We start from the raw sequence: 26,096 nt of genomic DNA on the forward strand, positions 1-26,096 counted from the left end.
CCATACACTCCCCACATACCCCACAGAGACCCCCACGAAGGCCGCTAGATGACATGCACACATGGCCCAGAGACACACACTCCATGCATGGATGCTGTACCCCTCAGTTCACTCACACACACACACACACACACACACACACACCACACACGGCTCAGCACTGAGCAGACTACCCGAACACCCCACGCCAGAGTTACGACATCCCCTAATGCTGCCCATGGAGTCCCCACCACCTCTGGTAGGGAACTGTGACCAACCCTCTTCCCCAGGACCCCTGCCCATTAGTTCCACCCACAGGGGCCATGACCAAGCTGACAATGGGCTCCAAGCTGGCCACCCCCCCACCTCAGCTTGTGAGTCAGACAGGAAGCCCATGTTGATGGCATACCCTGCCTGCCTCCCCTTCCTGGCTCTCTCTTCCCAGGCCCCTTCCCGGGTGGGGCCGGCAGAGGCCGTGGCTGGTAGGTGTGTACTTGCACACCACCACCATTTCTGTCTCCTGTGATGGTTCGCAGTGTGCTTTTCGCCACAGCCCCTCACTGTGGCCCAGGGCCCCTGCTATGCCCCAATAGTGCGGGAAGGCAATGGAGGCCCTCAAGCGCTCGGCTTGTGGCGGCCGCATAGAGCTCCACGCCCAGCGCCCCTCACTCCAACTTTGGATCTTATATCCAAATTCTAGCCAGCAGCCAGGGAAGGGAGGCTGCGGTGGGGGAGCAACTCCAGCTCCCAAATCCAGGAGTTCAGGGAGGAAGAACCATAGGGCTGGGCCCTTTAGGGACAGCCGCCAGAAGGGAGAGCCCTGCAGAAGGGGTACATTCCCCTGCCTGCCCCCAGTTCATCACCTGTGTCCTCTGCGAGGGCAGTGGTGGGTCATGGTGGATTGGGTGGGAGGCAGTAGGGGAGGGAGGTGGAGGGGCAGGAGAGGAGGGGGGCCGGGGCAGAGGGAAGTGAACTAGAGGACTACAGGGCTGGGCAGGAGCAACGGAGGGAGAAGGAAGGGAGGAGGAAGGGTGAGGGTGAGGCAGGCGAGTGGGGGCCAGGGAGCGGTTTTGTTCTCCTGTTTCCTGTTTGCCGCTTGCTGGGCCCCCTGTGCAGGAGCTGGACCCCCACCCCCACCCTGGCGGAAGCCGGACGGGAAGAGCAAGGCTGCCACCAGCGCTGAGTCAGGACGGCTTAGGGGCAGAGTGGGAAAGAACCGCAGTCAGGAGGAGCATTGACCTGGCCTCTCCGTTAGCACCCTCCCCCGCCCCTCCGTCACTAGAAAACCAAGGTTTCTGGGTCAGGCCCACTCCTGCCCTTCCCCGTCCTGTGCCTCCCTGTCCGGCCGCCACCAAGGTCAGGCCTTCAGAGACCAGCTGGGAGCCCCACCAAGCTGTCCTCGGCCACGTCAGACTCTGCGGCCCCGAGCAGAGCAGAGGGCAACAGCCATAGGGAGGTCTTCCTTCAGAGTCTGGCCTGCTCTCCCGGTAAGCAGCCAGTAAGTCCTCCCAGCTGCCTGACTTCCTTTCCTCTTGCTGCAAGCCCAGTCCCTGGTTCTGAGGAAATGGAGTGACTCTCCCCCCTCGTGCCACACAGAGCTTCTCACGGCCAACAGGTGCTACTGTGGGTCTGGATCAAGAATCCACTTCCCTTGAAACTGCTGGGGTTTCTGAGGGCTACGGGGAGGGGCGAGGCAGAGAAGCAGCCGGGGTTCCTGTGTTCAGAGACCTAGGAAATGATAAAACATATACGATGTTCACTTCCTGCCCTCTAACCTGGCTGGGCAGCAAGGGGATACCAGTCTCTTCCAACCCAAACGTGTGCTTTCCCCACCCCACCCCCTCTGCCCAGCTGCCTCTACAGGGATGTCAGGAAGAGGTGCACACAGTAGGGCCTGGAAGGTTGTACAGAGTTTGAATAGATGATTCTACAGGCCTGGGGAGCCTCTCAGCCCCCTCCCCCATTTCCTCTGGGAAAGGAATGTGGGGTGGGTCCCAGAGGGTGGGGGGGATGGGGCCCAGGGCTGGGAAATACCAGGCGTTGCTGAGATTCTATTCCAAGCCTTCCTGCCTGGTGTGAGTCCTCCTCCCCTGCACCCTCCCCGGCTTCCTCCCCCCAAATCAGGAATTACCCCGCTGAGCAGTCCCTCCCATCATCCTCTAATTTGACCAGCTTGCAAAATCCATTCACCTTTATCTTGCTGAGGGTCCCTGGGACAGGGCTCTCAGGGGCTGCGCCTCCAAGGGGAGGGCATCCAGTCTTCCTCTCTCCAAATGAGATAATCATTCTTTACTGTTTGAAAGCACTTTCACTGATTTACCCTAAGAATTGACTATCCAGGGATTGTGTTACACCCATTCTTCGGATGCAGAAACCGAGGCTCAAAGAGGGCAAGTGCCTGGCTCAAGATGTCACTTTTACTAAGCTGAACCCCGATCCCAGACGAACTCAGATCTCTTTCTATTACCCTCTCGATTATCCATTCAACAAACACGTCTTGAGTGCCTGCTATAGGCCAGAAGCCAGGCCAAGGGCTGGGACACCTTGGAGAAGACGAATACATATCTTGACCTCAGGATGCTTATAGTTTTACTAGCATCCCAGCTCCTGAAACCTTAAGGAGTCCCCAAGTTCCAGATCCAGGCCCATGCCAGCTGTCCTCACCCCCACCAAGGGAGACCCCCACATACCAAGGGAGCCCCTGTGTCAGGGCTGCATCTCTCTATGAGGGGACGGTTTGCTTGAGGGTGGGGTCGGGGGGCCTTCCAGGTTAGACCTCCCAAACCCAGGGTGGCCTGGGTTATAGAAGCAGAAGACTGCAGGGCCAGCCTGACAAGCAGGAACTGGGAAAGAGGAGGAAAGCCTCCTGGGGCCCATAGGTCAAGGTATAGAAGAAAAGAAGCAGGGGCGCCTGGGTGGCTCAGTTGGTTAGGCGTCTGACTTTTGATCTCAGCTTGGGTCTTGATCTCAGGGTCATAGTTTCGGGCCCCGCGTTGGGCTCCACATTGGGCGTGGAGCCTACTCAACAAAAAAAAAAAGAGAGAGAGAGAAGCATACCACTAAAGGCCTGTGGTTCAGGAAGTGAGAGAGAGGGGTTCAGGGTCAATTTGCCTGCTTTTCCTTTCTCTGGCTCGCTTAGTGCCTCCTCCCAGAATGTAGGTCTCCAAACCACATGACAAACAATGCTCCTACCTGGAGAGAATCATCCCACGTTTATGACTCTCTGACAGGTCCCATATAGTCACCACTGCAACCACCCCACAACCTCACACACAGACAGAGCAAATCCACCGCCAGTCCCCATCCATCCCAGGCATGCAGGCAATGTGATACCCAAGGCATGCCCGCCCAGCCCACGCCTGGGCCTCTGACCCCTGCCCCAGTCTCCCCGCTCAAGGGCGGCCTCCCCCGGTCCTCCTCCACCCCTTTGCCCCATTCAGATGCCTGGTTCCCAGCACCACTGCTGCGCAGTCCTGGCATGCCCTAACAGGCCAAGCTGATGAGCCGGCCCAGCAAGCCTGTGTCTTCAACAAGCTCAGTGTGCCATAACCCTGCGTCACGGGGAGCCTGGGGACCCCACTCGGTCTGGCCAATGGGGCAGAGGGTGGTCCAAAGGGTCTCTCCAGACCCCACGTGCTCCCCATCCAGAGCCAGGCTTGCCCTGAGTTGGGGAGTTTGTGACGCCCTCCTCTCCCACCCTCGAACTGGGCCAGAGCCCAGGAAGGCTGGAGGAGGAAAGGGAGGAGGAAGCATGAAGCCCTTGCCCTCCCAGGGATCCCACTGCCATTGCAAGGAGGGATCGACACAATCCCAGCAGCCAGAGTCCCCGCCTGTCCCAGAGGCAGCATGGCTCAGGGGCTAGCATACGGGCTCTGGAGTCTTCCGGAGTCCTCGACCTCTGGGTCTGAGTCCGATCCCTACCACTTCCTGGCTGTGGGACCTCAGGCAAGCTACCTCACTTCTTTGAGCCTCTGTTCCTCACCAGTAAAATGGGAATGACACTCATCTCCCCCTCATAGGTTGTTGGGAAAACTAAGTAATTTAAAGAAAGTCCTTAGCACAGGTCCTAAGCACAAAGTAGGAGTTCAAGAAATGCAAGCTGGTTTGGGCTGGTTTTTTTCCTTTAAAAATTTTTTTTATTGCGGTATCATTGACACACATATTAGTTTCAGGTGTGCAACCTAATGATTCACTATTTGTATATGTTGCGAAATGATCACCACAGTAAGTCTACTTAACATCTATCACCACACGTAGTTACAGAAGTTTCTTTCTTGTGATAAGAACTTTTAAGATCTCACTCTCTTAGCAACTTTCAAATATGCAATTCTGTATTATTAACTATAGTCGTCGTGCCCTACATTACATCCCCGTGACTTATTTATTTTATAACTGGAAGTTTGTACCCTTTTTTTTTTTTTAAGATTTTTTTTATTTATTTTTGCCAGAGAGAGAGAGAGAGAGAACGCACAAGGCGGGTGGGTGGAGGGGCAGAGGGAGAAACAGACTCCCCGCTGACCAGGGAGCCCAATGCAGGACTCAGTCCCAGGACCCCCGAGATCATGCCCTGAGCCGAAGGCAGACGCTTAACGACAGAGCCAGCCAGGTGCCCCAAGTTTGTAGCTTTTGACTGCCTTCACCCATCTTGCCTGCCCCGAGCCCCTGCCTCTGGTAACCACCACTTTGTTCTCTGTACCTTTGAGCTTGGTTTTTGTTATTGTCCTTGTTTTTATTTTTTTTATTTTTATTTTTTTTTAAGATTTTATTTATTTATTTGACAGAGATAGAGACAGCCAGCGAGAGAGGGAACACAAGCAGGGGGAGTGGGAGAGGAAGAAGCAGGCTCATAGTGGAGGAGCCTGACGTGGGGCTCGATCCCGTAACGCTGGGATCACGCCCTGAGCCAAAGGCACACGCTTAACCACTGTGCCACCCAGGCGCCCCTTGTCCTTGTTTTTAGATTCCACATATAAGTGAGACCATACAGTACGTGTCTCTGTTTGACCGACGTCACTTAGCATAGCGCCCTCGAGGGCAGCGCCCGCTGTTTTGTCTTCTGGATATTCACACTCTCTCACACCCAGCCACACTCACGGTCAGACAGGCAGACAACTCAGCCACATGTACACAAGGACCCAGTGACATGTGCAGACACTCGGGGGGTGTCCACAGACCCAGGTGAACTCATTCACATGGACATCACCACCCCCTCCCACTGCCAGCCCCTTACAGGCTCCCACGTGCTCCAATTCCCCCCTCCCCCAGGCAGGGAGGCGTCATCAGAAGGCCCCATTGCCATAGCAGACCTTTGGCCCTTTGGGAGTGGGGAAGTAGGCAATGTGAGAACCCCGGTAGGCCAGGGACACAGCAAAGGTGCCAGGCTGGCAGGGCCTCCGCCCAGCAGGAGAGCCTGTCCCCTCCTCAGGGACACCAGAGAGAGGGGAGACTAAAGAGCATCTTTCCTTATGGTGGGAAATGAGCACTTGCAGAAAAGGGTGAGTCTGGAGCCAGCCACAAAGTAAACAGCAGGGCCATTGCCCAGGCAACCGCAGGCTGGCGTGGGACAGGGCCCACCACAAGTCCTCTCCACCCCCTGATTTACTCCACTCAGTGGCCCTTGACTGTCTCAGTGCATGCCCTCCATGTATCCATTCTGGTGTCTGGGCCCATCTGGAACTCCCCAGAGGGAAGAAGCTATGCCTCCTCCATCAAACTGGGTGCTCCCTGAGAGCAGACAGGGTTTGGTTGTTGTGTTTCGTGTTTTATGTTTTCGTCCCATATCGGTCCAGGGTCTCCCAGAGGTCATGGCCTGGGTCTTTCCCATCAGACTGGAGACTGCTCAAGGGCATGGCCTGAGTCTCCCTCGTTAGCCTGAGAGCTTCCTAAGGACAACTTTCCAGAAGTGGATTTGTACTACAAGAATGCTCTGTACACCGTAGGCTCTCAAAAAAGAGTTGTTAATGGGGAGGATGTGGAGAAATTGGAACCTGTATGTATGCTTTGCTGGTGGAATGCAAAATGGTGCTGTTGCTGTGGAAAACAGTATGGCAGTTCCTTCTAAAATGACACAGAATTACCATACGATCCAGCCATTCTGGCTACGTCTCCAAAAGAAGTGAAAACAGGGACTCGAAGCAGTATGTGGACACCCATGTTCGTGACAGCATTATTCGCAATAGCCAAAAGGTGGAAACAATCCGGACGTCCACTGATGCATGAATGGGTAAACAGAGTGTGGTATATCCATACAATAGGACGTATTTGGTCCTAAAAAGGAAGAAAATTACAGCAGGGATGAACCTTGAAGACGTTATGCTTAGTGAAATAAGGTGGGGACCAAAGGACAGACGTTGCACGATCCTGCTTATATGAGCCACCTAGACTCACAGAGACAGAAAATAGAACGGTGGCTGCGAGGGCAAAGGGGCAAGTCAGCCATTGTTTAATGGGCACAGAGTTTCAGTTTCAGAAGACGACAAAGTTCTAGAGATGGATGGTGGTGAGGGTGATGGTTGCCCAACAGTGGGAATGTACTTAATGCCACTGAACTGTCCACCGAAAATGGTAAATTGTAGAGTACGTGTGTTTTACCGCAGTAAAGAAAATGGCAAAGTCATATTCAAATTCGCATTTGAAGAATGTTGTTGAAAGAAGATGGAACAAATGAACAGGTCTCCCATGGCGCCTAGGAGCAGGCCGTGCTCACAGAGGTTGCCCAGGGTAGCTGGGCACCTCCTGTCTGGAGGACCTTTCCCTCCCAGCCCTCTCTGTTATGCCTTCTCAGAGGCCCTATTGTCATCTTTGGGGCCCTCGTCGATCCCAGACAGGAGGAGCTCTCAGGCTGCCAGGGGAGTCTGAACCTTGGACACAGTAAGTCCCTGGCATGGATGGACCGATGGATGTCCAAACTCTTGGGATGTCACACCATCCCAAGGCTGAGAACCTTGGCAGAGTTTCCCGAGCAAACGCCGCGCTAACGGTGGGGTTCCCGCCCCCTGAGGCCTCACCCCCTCAGCACACACGTCTGTTCCAAGCCTACACATGCTTACACACCACCTGTAACACATACACACGCAAGGGTGTGCACGCAGAGGCAAGTCCCTGTTCTCAAATGCTTTCTCATGCACACACTCCAAGAAAAACATGTCTACACACTGAAGGGTGCACATTCTTGTTGGCGATGCAGGCAGGTCCCATGTGCAGCAGAGCCCCCTGCTGGCTGGCACACCGATCTTCGCCACAGCCCACAGGGGCAGGGTTCCCTCCGCCCCACCTCTCCCCACTGCGTTCTCCAGGCCCCTCAGCCCCCAACCACGCCCCAGGATCACCCCTCCCCATCTCCTACAGAGGAGCAGGGATCCCTCCAGAAGGACAGAGTGACTGTGAGACCTTAGGAAGGGTCTCCTTTGGTCAAGGGGTCAAGGAGAGAGGCCAGAGCCCCTTTTCAGACTAGATCATATTCAGGGCAGTCATTCCCGAAGGCAGGAGAATACTTGTAATGACTCTGCTCCAAAATGATACCCATTCCCCTACTCCACACCGGACAGCCCATTTCAGAAGAGACTGGAGGAGAGCTCTGGGCGTGACTCTCCCCGTGGCCCCACACAATCCTCTCCGGACTTTCTCCCTGTTGTCCGACCACCTGGGCAGAGACAACAGGTGCACCCACAGGTTTCTTTCAGGGGAGAGCTCAGTCCTAGTCAAGCTGAGACCACATCCCCTCCCAGGGCAGGTCTCAGCAGGTTCCGAAAGTCTCCCCCAGGGTACTTGGGGCTCCCCGCAGGGAGAGGCTCTCAGCCCCACCCCTGAAACCACCCACCCCCTCACCCCAGGCCCTGCCCAACCCGCCCAGGTCATCCCTTCACCCAGCCTGAGAGCCGAACCTCTCCCTAATCCAAACCATGATGCCCCAGAGGCAGCTGGGAGGGTGGAGGGGATGGTGGCTCTGCAGGGACAAACAGCCTCCCGTGGCTCCTGCCCAAGAGGGAGCTGCGATGGTTTCTGGGCCGGGCTCTGTGGTCAGAAGACAGATGGCATCGCCTTTGGCCCCCAACCCCATCCTACCCCTCACCCGCTTGCCTGGCCCCGAATTTGGGACATGGAACAGTAATTAAGATTGAACCCTTACTGTATGCCAGGCATACTGCACACGCGGGCCTTCATTTAACAGCGGAGCAGCCTCTTGGGACAAGTGAGACATTCACCACCCTGGCCCCTCGCCCACCCCCCCCCCGCCCCCGTCTGGTACAAGGTAGGGAACGCTTGGTGCAGGGGCATTGAGGGGGTGGGAGACAGGAGGTAGAGATCGCTATCCTAGCATGAAGGCTGATATGGAAAGAGCGTCACACTTGCCATTGGTACTGGCCCTCGCCCTTTTCTGGCTGTGTGACCTCCAGGTCCCTCAGGCTTTCTTACTTCTTCAGCCGCAAAATGAAGGTAGGGATAGCAGCCTGTCAAAGTTGCTGGGAAAGCATTCTGGGAACCAATAAATGAGAATTTTTGTGGCCTAGAGCCTCATATCCCACCCATCAGAGGGACCCTGCTTCCCAAATGTCTCCGGAGCCTATTCACTTCACCACGTCACCATGTCCATCATTCTATTCCAAGCTGCCACCACGCCTCTGGTCCAGACCCATTGTTTTAAAGTTGTGGCCACCAGGCCCTGAGGAACGTGCCTCCAGGCTCCACCCCACTACACCCCCTTCCTCTGTATTCTGCTACCCTGGTCTACCTCCAGTTCCTTTAGGGACCATGCACCCTTCCAGCCCCAGGCCTTTTGCACAGGCTGTTTCTGGAATGCTGTTCTCTCTTCCCCAGCTCCCTCCCTGCCTCACCAAACCACACCCTAATTAATTCCTATCCACCCTGTAGTTCTCAGCAAAAAAAAAAAAAAAAAAAAAAAAAAAAAAGCCACTTCCCCAGAGAGACCTCCTCTGGACCTTAGGCTGGGCCGGGTCCCTGTATACCATCTCACATCACTCTTGAGTTGGTGTGTATATGAGAGTGCTCGGCACACTGTTTCTGAATGGGAAGGAATAAATGAGCCTCTCTCCAGAGAGAGTCCACATTGGCCAGAACCCTGTCTCCAGGAGGAGTCTATCTGGGGCAGGGGCTGCTTCAGATCTTTGGCCATCTTTTTGTACCCCTACCCCTTCCTCAGTTCCCACTGGATTTCTGAGGATTCAGAAAGTAGGGGTGCTGGAATAAGGGAGTAAGAGGTGCGGAGAAAAGGGAAGCTGCTCCAATCCCCTTTCAGTGTCGTCTGTCCCCCTAGCCCAGCTGGCCAGGCCCCTGCCCACCCAGGCAGGGCTGGCCCCCCACATCCACAGATCCCTCTCCCCCTCCCCCATCTTCTCTTAACCGAAGATCCCTTCTCCAGGTCTCAGCTTGACTGTTTCCAAAAAACTTCCCGACCGCAAGCTGAAGAACTTGCCAGGGTCCCGCAGCTAGTGGCAGCTCTGACGCAAGCCCCGGTCTGTCTGCGGGCAGAGCCCAGGCTCTTAGCCACCTCATTACACGCCTCATTACTACCAGTTTCTCCCTTGAGGCCAGGCCGAAAGACACGCCCCCTCTCTGGGCCTCAGTTTCCTCCTGTGGGCTGGGCCACCTCTAGATTTCCGGAAGACTGGCAGAGAGGTCGAAGGGGGGGGGGGGAGAAGCAGGGAAAGGAGGCGGTGAGGAGGTAAGGGGAGAGGAGCGCGGAGGGGCGGCAGCCTCAGGCCAGCCAGACGTGAGAAACGCCAAGTATGCGAACTACGCCAGCCCGAGCTATGAATAGTGCGGCCAGGCTGGCAGCCCAGGTCGGCCCACCCCGCCCCGCAGCCCCCAGCCCCAGCCCGCCTACGCCAATCCTGCACCGGGGGCCAGAAATGCGGCGGGGGCCTGGGAGGCGCGCTGGGGGGCGTGGCTAAGCGGCGGGACCGAAGGGGTGTGGTCATGCAAATTGAAATACAAATAGGGAGCAGCACGCCTATCTGATTGGCTGGTCTCGGCAGGTCTGGGAACCAGCGCCGGAGGGGCCCTCCACAGGAGGCGGTGCCCACTCCCGGCGCCGAGCCTGGCCCCTGCTCACGCCGCTTCCACCCCGGCGGCTGGAGGTCCTTCGGGGTCACCCCGTGGCTGATATCCCACTGACGCTGTGCGCCCGGTGGAGGCCTCTCACCCTCTTCCGTCAAGGCCCTGTAAGGCTCTGGCGCCTTAAGACACCGACCCTCCCACCCCAGCGCCGGGTCAGCCCCACCCCCTTGGAGCTCACCTGTCTGACAGAGGGCTGGCACTTGGGAAATTACAAGGGCCCCCAGGTCTGCCTCTGGACTCGCTTTGCTCATCATTGGCCTAGGGGCAGGAGACTCAGTCCCTGGCCTAGTCCTGCCCCTTGTGTGTCCCTAAACAAGTCAGTCAACCTCAGAGCCCAGCCCCCAGTCCCATCCTGGGACTATTGAGTAGGTGTCACTGAGGGTGAGGAGTCAAAAAGGCCCCAGATCAGGTCCCAGCTCTGTGATCTCAGTCAAGTCTCTTCCCTCTCCAAGTCTCTGTCTTCTCAGTTGTGAATGGGGCCCTTGAGCGGACTCAGTGTTGAGGGCTTGACACATACGAGTTGCTGAACAAACCTGAGCTCAGTAGTCCACAAAGGATTTTTTTTTAATTAATGAAACAATCTCTGATTTTAGGGAGAGACAGGCATGCAACAAATAAAGAGGCTGTAACGCATAGTGTGTAAACATTCCTAAACAGGGGCGCCTGTGTGGCTCAGTCAGTTGGGCGTCTGCCTTCGGCTGGGGTCATGATCTCAGGGTCCTGGAATTGAGCGCCCCCCCCCCCCCCGTGGGCTTTCTGCTCAGCGGGGAGTCTGCTTCTCCCTCTCACTCCCCCTGTGCTCGCTCTCTCAAATAAACAAATACAGTCTTTAAAAAAATTATAAACATTCCTGGGGCGCCTGGGTGGCACAGCGGTTAAAGCGTCTGCCTTCGGCTCAGGGCGTGATCCCGGCGTTCCGGGTTCGAGCCCCACGTCAGGCTCCTCCTCTATGAGCCTGCTTCTTCCTCTCCCACTCCCCCTGCTTGTGTTCCCTCTCTCACTGGCTGTCTCTATCTCTGTCAAATAAATAAATAAAAAATCTTAAAAAAAAAAAATTATAAACATTCCTAAACAGGATTCAGAGGAATCTGGGTTTGAAGCCCAACTTGCCCACTTCTTAGCTGTGTGTCCTTGGACTAGTTACTAACCTCTCTGAGGTTTCTACAATCACAAAACAGAAATAATCTATTCCTACCGGGTTGTGCCAATTAAAGAGAGAGTGTATGCAAAATGCTTGACACAGCAGTGTCTGGCACAGAAATGCTCAATAAATGTTAGTTGTGGGGTGCCTGGGTGGCTAAGTCGGTTAAGTGTCTGCCTTCAGCTCAGGTCATCATCCTGGTGTCCTGGGATCGAGCCCCAAGTCGGGCTCCCTGCTCAGTGGGGTGTCTGCTTCTCCCTCTCCCTCCCCCCAATCAGGCTCTCTCTCTCAAATAAATAAATAAATAAAATCTTTAAAAAAATGTTAGTTGTCACCAATATTCCTATTATTATTATGTGTTCTCACAATGCATACCAAGTGCTATGGGAATGTTTGTTCATCAGTCAACAATATTCAGTCAACAGGTCCTTGTCTAGAAGCTGGAGATAGGGGCGCCTGGGTAGCGCAGTCGTTGAGGCGTCTGCCTTCGGCTCAGGGCGTGATCCTGGCGATCTGGGATCGAGTCCCACATCAGGCTCTTCCGCTGTGAGCCTGCTTCTTCCTCTCCCACTCCCCCCTGCTGTGTTCCCTCTCTCGCTGGCTGTCTCTCTGTCACATAAATAAATAAAATCTTTAAAAAAAAAAAAAAAAAAAGAAGCTGGAGATAAAGCAATGAACAAGACTATGTCCCTACCCTCAAAGGGCTTAAGATTTACTGCCCAGAGGAGGAAGTCCCCATATATTTGAGGAAATGGGGTGGGGGTGGGATATCTGAACTGGGCATTGAAGGGTGAATAGGAGTTTAAAAAACAGAGAAGGCAGGGAAGGCTTTATCAGACAAGGGGAAGAGATGGTATGACAAGTTTCTGGAAAGGGGAAGAGGGTGATACATCCCACTCCTACCTATCCTCTCCATCCCTACCTCCAGTTTCAGCCCTCATCATCTCTCACTTGGTCTGCTGCTTCCACTGCTCCAAAGTATCTATGGGAGAAGTCAAGCTCCTTAGTATGGCATGAGGGTCTGCCATGATGGTGGAGGGGAGGGGTAGGATTTGGCCTTCGCTGGCCTTGACAGTCTCATCTCTACACTTGGTCTTGCACTCACTGATGCCACAAGAGGCCAGGCTATTTCACACCTCCTTGCCTTTGCTCATGCTGGATGCTTCTGTCTGGAATGCCTCTCTCTCTCCTCTACAGCCACCCCCCCGCCCCGCCATCTTTCAAGCCCTGGAAAGCCTCACCTCCCCAGTGAAGCCTTCTTCCACTCAGAGCTGGAACAGCTGGAACACCTTTAGAAGAGGCAAAGGGCTTTGCCCTGGCACCCCTGGCACCCCTATACCACTAAAGAGCAAACCCAGATTCCAGGCAGACACAGGGTGAACCCTTGCACACAGTAGAGTCACAGAGAAGCAGAACATAATCGTATTGCCTGCATCGACCACCAGATTACGTCTGCCCTCCCCTCTCCTTCACTACATCAACCCCTCCTTGGATTTCAGGGCTCAGCTGGGGGCAAGGGGAAGGGTCCACCTTCCCAGAATGGGGTGGGTGACCTCCGGGCTTTTTCTTGTCAAGGAATGTAGCAGTGATCACAGGACACGCTTAGGATTCAGAAAGACGCAGACTTAAATGCAGATGCTAGCTGACTTTCGGTGAAGTTGTCTACCCTCTCCAGGTCTCAGCTCTAGTATCAGTAAATATACAACCACCGCGCGATGGCCCTTGAAAATGATCAAAAGGAGTTTCATAAAAGAATCCTCAACTTAACGATAGGTTTGGAAACAGGAGATGAGAGAAAGGAGATTAATCTTATCACCAACTGGTTTTTTCACTAACCCCTCAGGCAATTCTACCCATCGACACTCTTTCTATCGTGAAACTCTTCTTCCCACCTTTGTGACCACATTCACACTCAGATGAAGTCACGGTGAAGACATTCCCTTGTGCCTGCTTCTGTCTGCCTCCTCAGTTAGGCCAGGCTGTGTTTACGTTAGTAATTTTGGCAGGGGGCAGCAAAGGGTGCTCTGGACAGGCAGACAGTGTAGAGATAAATCTCAGAACCCGTGGTTATGAAATCTTAGTGAAACTTTTGGGTGGTAGGAAAAACAGACAATGAACGCCTTGAGGGCAGCCTGTGTCATACTTATCCAGATCCCAAGGCCCACAGAGAGAGCTGGGAACACAGACCGTCCATAGAAAATGGTCACCAGATGAGCGAAGGTTAGTTTGCCTGAAGATCTGGTCTGCATTAAGATCTGGCGCTGCCTGATTTTCCAATTCCTGAAGTCAGGTCCTCCTCCTGCTCCCCATGAAATTAGGGAGAGGTGGGATGCTCTCTATATGCCAGGTCTGGGAATGTCCTCACTGTCCCAGGCCACACCCAGCCTCTCAGATAACACTTCAGCGAGCTTGGTGGGGACCTAAGAGTCTGGGAGCCACTGGAAGAGGAAAAGGTCCCAGTAGGGAAGGAAGGGGGGCTGTTTTTTCTGTCCCAACAGCAGTCTCAGCCTTGTTGCTTGGCCCCCATTTCCTGCCTCCCGCTTCCCTCTTGCAGACATCCCACCACCTCCAGGGCTCTAGGTTCAATCTCAGCTGCCCCCTCACCCCCACCAGAAACTTCGAGGCAGAGGGAGGGCATGGTGCCAAGGATTCATTAGAGTTAATGAAGGCTCATCTCTGCAGATGCCAGTGCAAGATAGAGTACCAGAACCGCCCACAGCCCCCCATCAGGGCCTGGGGTGCTCAGCTTCCTCCTTCCCCTCTCTTGGGGAGGAACCAGGGGCCACACCCTCAGAAGAGGAAAGGGAAGATTTAAAAGAATCTTCGCAAGTACAGAGACTGCCATGATGCCCCGAGAGATCAGGGTGTGGGGCCTTGAACTTGAAAAGAGCCCCAGGGTGGGGTAGGGTTCTCACCTTGGGCTGTCAAGGTGCCATTGTCCACTGCTCAGTCCAAAAAAACCCCACCAACAGCAACCCGCTCCTTCCTCTGCTTCCTTTCACGGAATCACAGCAGAGCAGAGCTGACTCTGGGAACTTCTCCACTACCCTGCGATTACATAGAACTCAGCCACCTGAACCCCCTTCCCACCTGGCTTCCACCCTCTATCCTCCTCCCACTTCTGCCTGTCCCTTCCCCGCTGCCTCTGCACTTTGGCCTTGGCCTTTCTCTAGGCCTCAGCTCCCCCATGAGTCAAATGTGGAGGCGGGGGGGGGGGGGTGCCTCTAATATCCCTCCAGCTGAAATTTTCAAAGATGTCCCCTCTCTGGTTGGCTTCCCTCTCCCTCCCTCCCTTTCTCTTGGAGAACAATACAGAGTTTCCTCCACATTGAGAAAGAAGGAAACTGTGGTGGAAGGTGGGGGTCTCCACTCCAGCCTTTTGGGGGGTTCTCAGGCGCAGGAAAAGCTCCCATAGGCCAGACTGCCACTGTCTCTCCTACCGGGCGCTCTTAGTCCTGTGCCAGCACCAGAGTCTCTCCAAGGAGTGTTCTCATGCCCCTGAGGAAGTTTAGAAGGAAGACACAGCTGCGGACTGAGGAGCCCAGAATCAGACAGAAATCGATCTGGGGACTGATAGAAACCAGGCACAGGGCCAAAGTGAACTCTGCCCTTCCACGCTTGGCAGCCAAGCCCCCTGGACTGGTTGTCCTCCTAAATGGCTCCCACATGTCCCCCCAGCCTGGCCACATTCCTCCAGCCCACACCCCTCCTGCCAGGCTGCCTTCGCAAAGAGGCTGGCACGGGGTCTGGGTCCATGCTTGGCTTGTGGGCCTCAGTCATCCCCAGGCCCCGCCCTGAGCTGTCTCTCCTCCCAGGGATTCAGGCTGGGCTTTGAAAGGGTCACTTCAAAGAGGACCTGCCTGCCGAGGGCCCAGCCAGACCAGGGACGGCTCCTCCTCGGCCAGATTCCTGGAGGCTGGGGACAAAGGCCCCACTGTTCCCCCAACCCCCAGACGCCCCCAAATGCACTGGGCATAAGAAGTCTTTCTTTCCCCAGTTCCGCTCTTTACAGGCCGCAGCTCTTTGCCACTGGGAGTAGCCCTGGCCCCTCCTTCAGGAGAGGCTGGGGCACGGGAGGCGGGGGGCAGCAGTTCCCCCTCCGCCACCACCATACCCCTCTTGGGCATCCAGGAGCTTTGGAGCTGACTTCAGGACTGGCAACCCAGCTGCCTCCTTGCCCCGCAACCCCCAAGCCCTGCCCAGGCCTGCGATGGCCTCCCCCTTCTCCCATTCTTCAGAACCACAGCCACCCTCCTCCAGGCAGCCTCCCAGGACTCCCTCTCCTCAGAGGAGCCTCCCAGCCCCCCAACCACAGCAGTCAACCTCTCATGTTCCCAGGAGCCTGGGGCTCTGCCCTCTCTCCCGGGTACCCTGCAGCAGGAACCAGGTCTCACCTGCTCCCCTAACTTCCTACCACGCGGTGCTGATCCCAAAGCAGGGCCCTTCAAGTTTCTGTTTCAACCCTTCACCCAGTGCCTGAATTCTTTCTAGTCCAGCTTGTGCGTGCTCACCTCCACCGACGGGAGCCTCATTCCCTCCGGGGGCAGCTCATTTGCTCTGACTTCTCCTTATAGCGCCAAAAGTATGTCATTCTCATTTCCATCCATTGATTCTCATCTGTTTAACAGTAGTGGCTACTAACAGTTGAGATTACCAAATGTCAGCCACTTTGCCTGTATCACCTCATTTAATCCTCTCAACGACGTTGAGGGATTATTTCGGGGATAAGAAGATGATGGTTGACTGTATATTAGAAGGACATCTCCACACTGAGGCTTCTTTTTTCTTAGCCAGCTCCCTGCCAGCCTTTGTCAGCAGATGAAGTGTGGCCTGGACATGGCGGATGACGGATGTGATTTCAGACCAGTAAATGGGGAGCAGGGGGGATAGTCAGAGGTGAAGAGGTCTCCTACCCAGGGACACGTGGGTTTCAGGAGGTTGGAGGAGATGACCCTGGGCCTAAGGTTTAGGACTGGAGGTAGCTGGAAATTCAACCACCCCCCGTGAAGGAAAGGTGCGTGGGCGGCCATGACAAGCCGGCCTTCAACCAGATACTCGTCTACCCTCCAGTTTGAAAGGGGCAGAATCTTCCACCAAGGGGATGCATCGGGCTGAAGATCTCAGGGCCGGGGAGATGAGAAAGGAACAGGACTCGTCGATCCTGCCCATAGTCTTTTCGCATGTGCTCATTGCTCAGCACTACCCACTTAGAATTGCAGGGACAGAAGGAGGGAGTGAGAGTAAGAGAGAAGCCAGAATGGGGGGGGGGGGCGGGGCAGCAGCTCCTGTTAAGCCTTTGAAGGCAGCCACGACAGGGCATGAACTTTCCTTTCCTCTCTGGGTTTATATCGGACACTCCTGGCACAGATAACACAGGGGTGTGCCTCTAGGCTGCCTTCCCAAGACTCCCAACTCCAGCTACTTCCAAAGGGTTAGATTATAGGATTCTGTGGTTTCTCCACAGTCTGTCAACCAGTCAGTCAACAAACATTCTCTGAGTACTGGCTGCGTGCCTGGCCCTGTGGATACGGAGACAAACACCACACCTTCAGGGCTGCTTGGAATGAGGTTAAGAGCACAGCCAACTCCTCAGCTCGGCCACTTACTACTAGCCGTGTGTCCTTAGGAAGCCACAGAATCTCTTGGTGTCAGTTTCTTCATCGGCGAAATGGGATAATGCTAAGGTCCCAACCTACCTAGTGGTAAGCACTATGGAAGTGGTTCCTATTATTACTTTCCTTGTCCTCAAGTAACTCCAGGATGCTGGGGGAGACTGATTGTAGACCCACTGTCACAATGCCGGGGGGAGAGCTGGGCACAGGGCACCCTGGGAGGCCAGGGGCAGGGCTACTCCCTGGCCTCCACTTTACAAACATTTATAGAGAGCCGCCCTGTGCCAGGCGCTGTGCTGGCCACTGGGGACACAGAGATGAACGGGACACATTGTCCACTCATCCCTGCTCCTTCCCTCTGTCCCAAGGTCCAGTCCCAGAACCCTGCACTGAGGGGGGGCGGGGGGGGCACCATGGACAGAACCGCGTGGAGAAAAGCAAGGCCTCGGAGTCTGGAAATCAGGACATCTGGGTTCATGTCCACCACTCACAGGCCACCTGACCTTGGGCACTATCTGGCCTCAGTTTCCCCATTATAGCATGAAGGAATTGGGCAAGATGACCCCTCCGGTCCTGACCCACTCTGACAGGTAACAAATAACCCCACTCCCGCAGAGCTTTAAACTCACCCCAAGTGTGGTCCCTGGGCCATCTCAGCCTGCTGTCCCACTGAGGCAGGGGGAAGAGATGCTCGCCTGGTACTGACTGGCACTGCCCTGCTAAAGAGCTGGCACAATTTCACATGAAATAGGGGGGCCTGGATCTAAAGGCGGGTTGTTTGAAGGGGGTGGGGGGGTGCTGGGGAAAGGCAGAGCCAGCTCCCACAGGCCCTATTCATGGCTGTCTCTGGGGAGGGAGAGAGAGCAGGATGATTAAAACCAGGCTTTGTCCAAATCCCTGACCAAGCCAATATCTCACCTTTGAACCCCTGTAGCCAACAGAGCAGGGCTGATGCCCCTTTGGAAGGAAAACACCAATGAATTGAGCCACAGTCCAAGGGCTATGGGCTGGCCTGGGCTGGGGTGGGGGTCTTGCGGAAGGGTTCACCACCCTGAGGCCTCCAGTCCCCTGCCCTGTCCCACCCTGATGACAAGCAACCAAGCTCCAATCCAGCAAGAGGTTAACGTTGTTCCTGAGCTGTGGCCCAAATGGACCCAGATTTAGGGTGGGAGTGACAGACGGACAAGGGAAAGTCTGAGAAACAGGATGGCAGGGTGAGAGCATGGAGTCTGCAGCCAGATTGCCCCCTTCCTTACCTGGCTCTGTCACTGGTTAGTGATGTGACTCTGGCCAAGCTCTCAACTCTCTATGCTTCAGTGTCCTCGACTGTCAAATGGGGACACTAACGGTACCCACATCGCAGTGGTGGTGTGAGGATTATATGAAGTAATTTTATAACTATCAGGTGTACTATGAGAGCAATTTCCGCCTCCTTAAAAACACATTTTTTTTTCAGGCACTAGCGTATACACTTATTTGAATATATTTGCATCCCCTATGAATCTCCCCAGATTCCTACACTGGGAATCCAGGGTCACAGGGACCTGCCTAACCCGCTACACTGGAGGGAACCTCCTTGTGCGATGTTCCAGGCCAGACTGGGATGCTGCAGCTGGCAAGCCTCTTCCTACAAGTCCCCCTGAAGAGCTACCCGCAGTCCCTCACACTGTAACTTAGTCCATGCTCCTTCTTTGTAGTCTCTTTTAACCTTATATACCAGATAGTCCTTCTAGGTATCCCTGCGATGAGGGATGAAGTGATGCCTGCCCCTCCCCACTCCTGCCCTGCCCTATTCTGCAACCAGCACCATCCCTCATCCCCACTCCCATCCACTGCAAAACTCATGCACCCCTGGGGGACCAGCTGGGCTTCCTGCATCCCTTCCCCATGGGCTCAGGGCAAGCCTGATGAGGGGGGCAGAGAGTTTGCCATCCAGGCAGCCCAGCACGAGGCCTACTCCCTGGGTCCGGTCCCTCTCTGCTTGGGCTGGGGTCCTTGAAAGCCTGCCCCACTGCCCATGGTGACCCAAAGCCACTTTCCTAACAGCACACCCCTCCCCAAAGCTTCACCTTATGCCAGCATTTCATCAGGGTACCCAGATTCTAGCCCTGACACCACTGCTGTGTGGCCTCAGACCCTAACACCCACCCTGCCCGCTCACAGGGCTTTTGAGGTCCTGGAATCCAGCATTGAAGGTAAAAGGGATTTATTGCTCTTATCATTCCCAAGGGGAAGGTAAGGCCTCAGATGCTGGAACCGGGGTTCCCAGTCACCTAGGTAAGGGTGGACCCAACCACCTTGTGAGCAAGTGGATGAGGCTGGGGCTGGGGCTAGGGGCCTTCAGGTTGTGTTTGGAGGCGAAATGACTGGTTATGTAATGGAGATTCAAATCGCATGCTAATGAGCGCCTCTCAGTGAGAGCAGCCACTTTTGGGAGTAAGGCTGTTGCCCTGGCAGAGGGGGAAAACCAAATGGAATCAAACCCCATCCACCCCCAGCTGGGCCTGGGGTGGGGGTGGACACGGTAGGGGGGCGGAGATGAAGTATGTGCTGTTGGGGGTGAGGGGTGAATCCCTGGGCCTCAGGCTTAATGACCTCCACCCCCACCCCCTGTCCATCCTGAATTTCAAGTTTGTAATTAGGAAAGACTTTGGCTGAAAAGGTGCAGGGAGAGTCCGGGAAGAGAGCTGCAGGTTGAGGGAGAACTGAGCCCACATCCAGCTTCTGAGAAACACACCAGTCTCAGAGAGAGTTTGCAAAGCACCAGACCCCAGCTCCAACATGGGATGAGGGGAGGGGAGGGGAGGCCGCTGAGGAAGAGCATCACTAAGTCCTCTAGCCTTGTCAGAAGAGGAAGAGGCCTCAGCCCAGACCTTGACCGCAACCTGGACCCCGAGGGAACTTCTTTTCCAACCTGGGAATGGACTGGCCTGACAGTGTCCAGCCCTTCAACTTGGGAAGGAGGGTGGTGCAGTGTTGGGGTACTCCAGCACTGGGCAACCGGGCTCGGAGGTAGGGGGCTGGCTCCAAAGGGGCCCGGAGGCCCTAACTGGCCCCTCCCCAGCTTCAGCAGCTGGCAGATGAAAGAACCCAAGCAAAGCAGCCCAGCGCTGAGTAATGCCCCTGGCACCCCGCGCCCAGACCCACCCACAGCCAGCCCGAGGGGGCGGAGGGGAGCGCAGCGGAGCCTTCGCGACGCGGGGTCCCCAGGCCTGTTTTTCTTCCCCAGCAGCCAGTGGAGCTACATGTAGACCCGCTCCCTGAAGCTCGTCGTGCGGTCCGGCCCGGCAGGGGGCGAGTGTGGCGCGGGGAGGGGGGTGTCCGGCCGCAGTGGCCAAGGACATCCCGCTCCGGGAACCCCCTCCCCCACTCCCTCTCCCTCCAGCTGTGCCGGGGCCTCGCCAACGGAAAACGAAAACTCGGGCAGAGGAAACGGCGGCAGGCGCCCCGCCTGAAAAACCCGGACAAAAGGCGCGGGCCTCCCGCCCCCGCTGCCCGGCCGCGGGGGACCTGGCACCGCCGCCCTGGTCGGTGTCCTCTGCCCTGGCAGCCCCGCACGCGTCCCGGTCCCCTGCCAGCCTTCCTCCTTCCCGCCCCCCTGCCCAGGGCACCTCTCGCTCCGGCCCCCTCCCCGGCCGGCCACCAGCCCAAGTTCCCTGCAGCCGTGCCCGCGGTGCCCGCGCCGTGCGCCCCAGGCCGTGCCCGCCAAGCGGGGGCGCCGCGACCCCGGCCCTGCGGCCAGCTCCCCGGCAGCGCCTGGATCCGCCCCCCTCCCCTGGCCCAGCGCCCTCACCTGAGGGGGCCGGGGCTCCGGGCGGGGCGGGATCCCGACCAGGCAGAAGGCGACTCCATTCATCGGGCGGCAGCGGCGGCTCTGCGGCCAGGGCACTGCTGGGGGCGCGGGCAGAGACCCGGGAGGGGCGGGGCCGGAGGGGGCGGGGCCGAGCGCGGAGTGTTCCCCCCTCACCCCCCGGGGCCTGCCCCTTCGCTCCTCCCCCTGCGCTCCCGACGGGGCGCACCCGCCGCCTCTCCCCAGGGCAGCTGACTGGTAAAGGGGGCTCAGGCAGGAGTTTGCGCGGGCCGTGGAGCTAGAGGGCAGCGCAGCCTGGGGAAGAGAGGTGGTCCGGGGAGACAATTTGGGCCGGCCTCCCGGGAACCGGTCCAAATTGATGGGTGATCCTTGGTCGAGGAAAGAGGCCAAGGGCACCCAACCCAGAACAAGCACAGGGAGAGAGAGGGAAGGAGGAAGGAAGGGAGAGGGAAGCAGAGAGAAACACAGCCAGACAGAGGTGGTCAGAAACAAAGGCTGAGAGACACAGAAAGAATGACAGAGGCAGAGACAAGATAGAGACAGTGTAGAGAGCAGCAGAGAAAGTCAGAGACAAAGATAAAGAGACCCAGGATTAAAGAGAGGGAAGGACGGAAAAAGGCCTGGGGAGCCTTCCGTCCAGAGACTCCTGGAGACAAGGACAGAGATGGTGATGCCCATGGGAGTGGGGGCGGGAGGGAGATTTCAGGGGCTCCAGCCCCTCTGTCTAGGGCCCCCCTCACAGGCAGAGTCTCAGTCCAGGACCCCAAGGAGGCAGAGGCATGGAGGCTGGAAGAAAGAGGCTGGCAAGTGCCCCAGCCCTTCAGACCCCCAGCCAGCCAGCCTGGGGCTCAGGCCTCTGGACCAGCTCATAGATCTGCTCTGCAGTGGACGGCAGCCAGTTCCTCATTTCCTTGTCCCCAAGCAGGACCTGTCCAGGCCATCTCCTGATGATCCGGGAAGTGACAGTCCCACAGTCCTTCATCTCTGCCGGAAAGTTCTTTCTGCTGTCTAACTGACATCCTTCTTACTTCCTGTATTTCCTACAGCCTATGCTTACCTCTTTCCCGTGCCGCCTTGCAGTTTTAAAGGGCTCCTGTATTCCTTCACCCAGATTATGAAGAAAAGAAGGCAGAGGCCACAGATAGATAAGAATAGGATTGGGGTAAGGCAGGCAATAAAAGTGGAAGGCTGACTCTGCCCACTGGAATCACCACCATCACCAGCCCCAAGTCCTCCCAGGACCAGGGACTCAGGTCTCAGAGGGGGTAAGAGGGGCCCGGACACCAGCTAGGCCATCCCTACTCCTGTGAGCCTGAGGAAGGACATACTGACTTGTTTTTAAATCTTATGCTTTATTTAATTTCTTTGAAATTCCCTGGCACTCCATGGAGAGGGATGCTCTCATATATGACGGGAGGGCACTTCATGACTCCTCTTCCTTCCCCACCTCTCTTCATCAAGGTCGCATGCAGCTGGAATTGTCCCCCTCTTCTGGGAAGTCCTTCCTGCTATCTAACTGTAACCCATCGTACCGCCTGTATTGTCTTGCTTGGTTTTCAACAAGGCTCCTGTGTCTACCTCCCTCTGTCCTGTAGCTCCAGTGGTCCAAGGCTTGCTGCCGCCCTGGCCCAGGGGTCCTCTCCTCTCAGAACAAACGGGCTGTCCCTGTAAGGGGCAAGCAGTGGCACCTGGGATCCAGACTGAACTGAGGCTGTGGGGGAGGGGAGCAGGGTGGTGACCGCTGGGGTGCCCCTGGCTCACTTTTTCCAGAGCCTGATGCCCTCAGACACTGCGGGAGGCAGTGAGAGGAAATGAGCTCACGCCGGGCCAGCAGATGAATTCCTCCCTCCACAATGCACTGCGCTCACCTCCCCCACCCTCTCCCACTTCCCAGAAAGTGCGCTCTTCCCCCACCCTGCTGCCCTTCCCACCTCTTCCTGCACCTTGACCTGCACCCCCATCCTGTCCTGGCCCTCCCCCATCAATCTTCTCCAGCCCCTCTTCCTCCTCTCTTTTCCCTCAGGCTTCCTGGGTCTCAGTCCCTGGTCCCCCCCTCCTCCATAACTCACTCTATTCCTGGCACACTCTTTCTCTGGGGGTCCTGGAAGCAGAGCCCAACATGGGGGGAAGGGGTCCCTCCCTGAGGACCCTCCTTATACTCCCCCTCTTCCTAAGCTCCTCCCCCAGCCCAGTCACCTTCCTGGTTTACACATGCTTATTGGGAATCTGAATATAGGAAGGGGTGGAGGAGTGAAGGTTGCCCCTGGGGATATGGAGATAAGACCTAGCTCCTTCCCTTGAGGGATCCTAGTCTTACCAATCCTGACTCTATAGCGAGAGCTTGGAAAAGGAGCAATGGAAGGCCAGAGAAGCAGAGGAAAACTTCCAGCATGAGGTGGCCTTGAGCTTTTTGGGCTTCATGGGTGAGGTGGGGGGTGGAGGGAAAGGACTATCACAGGCAAAGGCAGGAGAAAGCAGACTCTAGTGATGTGGCTGGAGCCAAGTGGAGGGTAAGGAGGGTACGTACGTGGGCAGGAAGCATGGAGAGATGAGGAAGGAAACGTGGGCGGGGATATGCCGATGGAGTGACAGGGCCTGAGGCACTTCAATTCTAGCCTGGCCTGGCCGGGGGCAGGGATTGAAGTGGAGATTTGCCTAGAGCAGGAAAGAAGGAGGGCTGCGAGGAGATGCGGATGGTGAGGGGGGAGACACTGAACTAGGGCAAGGGCAAGAAACATCAGAGGCCCCCAGACTTGGTGACCAACTGGGTGTTGCAGGAAGGAGATGGAAAAATCTGGAGTGTTCTCAGGGAGAGGGAGGCATGCCAGGCACTGTACGTCCTTTGTATGTATTATTCCAATTCAGCCTTACAAAGGAGCTTTGAAACAGATATTATAATCCTCATTTTATGGATAAGGACACTGAGGCCCAGAGAGCTTGAGTATCTTACCCAAGTCCACCCTGAATTTGAATCCAGGCATTTGGGTTCCAGAGTCCACACACTTCCCCCACAGGCTGTGTTGCCCAGGGGAGTAGGAACTAGCAGCTTAAACTCTGGGTCTATCTCTTGGAAGAGAGGCCTGAACCGGAGACGTGGCTTTGGAAGTCATCAGTAGACGAGGGGTGTGGTTCAGATTCTCCAAGGACAATACAGAGAGGAGACAGGATACTAGACAGGACCTGAGGAGCACCACCTTTCGGGGCAGGTGAGGAAGACAGAGAGGACTGAGAGGAGGCGGGTGGCCCGAGGAGATGGCGCTGTGTTGGGCAGAGAGGGCACTGTCAGGGGACTGGTGGAAGCAGAGGCCAGACTACACAGTGAGGAAGAGCATCGGGGGTGAGGCAATGCAATCGGGCCTGTTAAGAAAGCTAGCGGCACAGGTGAGCTGTGGGCAAGACTTGGGCAGGAGAGAGAGGGAGGGGGTGATGAGTGGAGCAAAGGAGAAGCCTGGGATTCCAGGGGAAGAACGTGTGTCCCCCAAATCCAGCGAGGGCCAGGAGAGGAGCATAGGCGGAGGTCAGGGAGGAGTCCTCAGCCCAGAGCCGTCCACAGCCAGGACCAGACCTGGCCCAGGAGCCAGCTAAGAGCTGCATGGTGTCATCAAGGAGCACTGACCCGAGAGTCCAAAGGCCTGGGTTCAGGTTCCCATCCTGCCCACCTGGTCGCTGTATGTCTTTGAGCAAAAGGACATTCTCAGAGCCTGTTTTGCCCTCTGTAAGATGACAACAATAAGGCCTTCTCCGCCTCCCTGCCATTGGGGGCTCACTCTTGATAATGGATTCAAAGTGCCCCGAGGGCTGAAAAGGAGAAAGAGTGGGTGGAAGGTGGGTTATAGGATCCATGGCCTTGGCGGTAACCCTGGACAACAACTTGGGCCCTTCCACGGAAGGGGAAAGAGCACCCCCTGGTGGAGAAGGGCGGGAGGGCAGGACTAGAGGGGATCGCTCAGGAGAGGCTTGTTCTTGGGCCTCTGGCTTTCAGCCCCCCAGCTTGTCCTCCGCTTGTCCCCTGCTTGTCCCCTGAAAGCAACCCACCCCCCCGCCACCTAAATTTTCGCCTCTAAAGCAGGCGTGAGCCCAGTTCACTCAAGACAAAAGATACTTATTAAGCGCTGAGTACATGCAAACCGCCGTGTGCGGTGGTGGGGACCGTGGGTGTGCCTGCCCTCTTTGCGCTTGGATTCCAGGGACAGCAAGAAACGGTGAAGGATGGCTGGGATGGTGCTGCAGTGTGGTGCAAGCAGCGCACTGCGGAAAACAAGAGGGGCCCCCCATAATGAGGGCAGAAGGCAGGGGCCCTGGGAGGCCGTGTATGGCCTAGACCTTGAAGGCCCTCAACTGGCGAGCGGCAGGGGAAGGAGGCCTGCAGCTGAGAGCTGGGCAGGGCGTGGGGCCCGGGCTCCGGCAGAAGCCCCAGGCATCCCACAGAGTGGACCTCGCTGAGCATCTTGAATGGTGTAGGGTGGGGCAACGGGCCACTCAAGAGGACGCCAGTCTCCACCCTCCTCCCTGCCGCCAGGTCCCTCAGGAATCCCACCCGAACACCCCTCGGGGAGGGAGGCTACAGGCCCCCTAGCCTGACTGGGGCCGAGGGGCATTGGTAACCTGCCAAACAGCTGGGAACCCAGCCCAGCAACCTCTGGACAGCTGGCTTGGGGGTGGGAGCGCGCGGCTGCAGCTTCTCCGGGCCGGCAGCCGGGCAAACAAGCCACACCGGGGCGGGGGGTGGGTGAAAGATGCCCAGTCCTGCCGTTCTCCAGCAGCCCCTCAGCGGAACCAGGTTTGTCATGATGCGGGGAGAGGAAGAGGCCCTGGGCTGGGGTCTCCGCCCTTGCAGGCTCCCAACTTTGTGACACTGGGTCACTGGGGACCCCGTGGCCTGGACTGTGTGTACAAGGCTAACAGATGACTTCTATGGACCGTGACATCACCTAACACATCACCAAGATGTGTTCAAATGTGTTGAGTACCTACTGTGTGCTAAGCTCTTTACAGACACGGTTTCGTTTACTTCCCGTGACAACACTGTAAAATCGGTATTATTAGCCCCACTATATAAATGGGGAAACAAGCTCAGAAAAGTTAAGTAACTTGGTGAAGTCCAAAGCCAAGCCACTGCTCTATGAAGCAGGAGCCCTCTGGGAGGACCTCAGCCAGGTAGTGTCTCCCCAGCTCCAGGATGCTACATTCTGAGGTTCTATGCGAGGGTGTTTAAATTCTTCCAACAACTGCCTGCAGTCCTGCTTTTGCCATAGACCCCCAGAGCCTGCCCAGTTCTACCAAAGCCCTGCACACAGGAGGGCCCTGGCCCCCTCTCCTCCTTGTCTCTATTTTGCCCTTCTAGGAGAGGTGGGTGGGGGCAGGGGGAGAGGGGGAAAAGAGAGAGGAGGGGAGAGGAGGGAAACATGGAGGGAAGGAAGAGAAGAGGAGGGGAGGGGTGGAGGAGGAGGGGAGGGGTAGCTCCCACCTCCCCCTG

The 26,096-nt window shown here is 56.4% G+C and overlaps 1 protein-coding gene across 1 annotated transcript in view; it reads right to left on the bottom strand.

Annotated features, from left to right (window-relative positions):
- The window catches only part of ARHGAP23 (Rho GTPase activating protein 23), a 68,270-nt gene extending 47,588 nt beyond the window's left edge, over positions 1-20,682 (bottom strand). Inside the window, 1 exon segment of the mRNA XM_048212372.2 lies at positions 20,603-20,682. Coding sequence (XP_048068329.1) covers positions 20,603-20,665 — 63 coding nt within the window. The 5' untranslated portion in view covers positions 20,666-20,682.
- Positions 20,683-26,096: the final 5,414 nt, after the last annotated feature.

The sequence above is a fragment of the Ursus arctos genome, unplaced genomic scaffold (assembly GCF_023065955.2).
Source record: "Ursus arctos isolate Adak ecotype North America unplaced genomic scaffold, UrsArc2.0 scaffold_24, whole genome shotgun sequence".
NCBI classification, from domain to species: Eukaryota; Metazoa; Chordata; class Mammalia; order Carnivora; family Ursidae; genus Ursus; species Ursus arctos.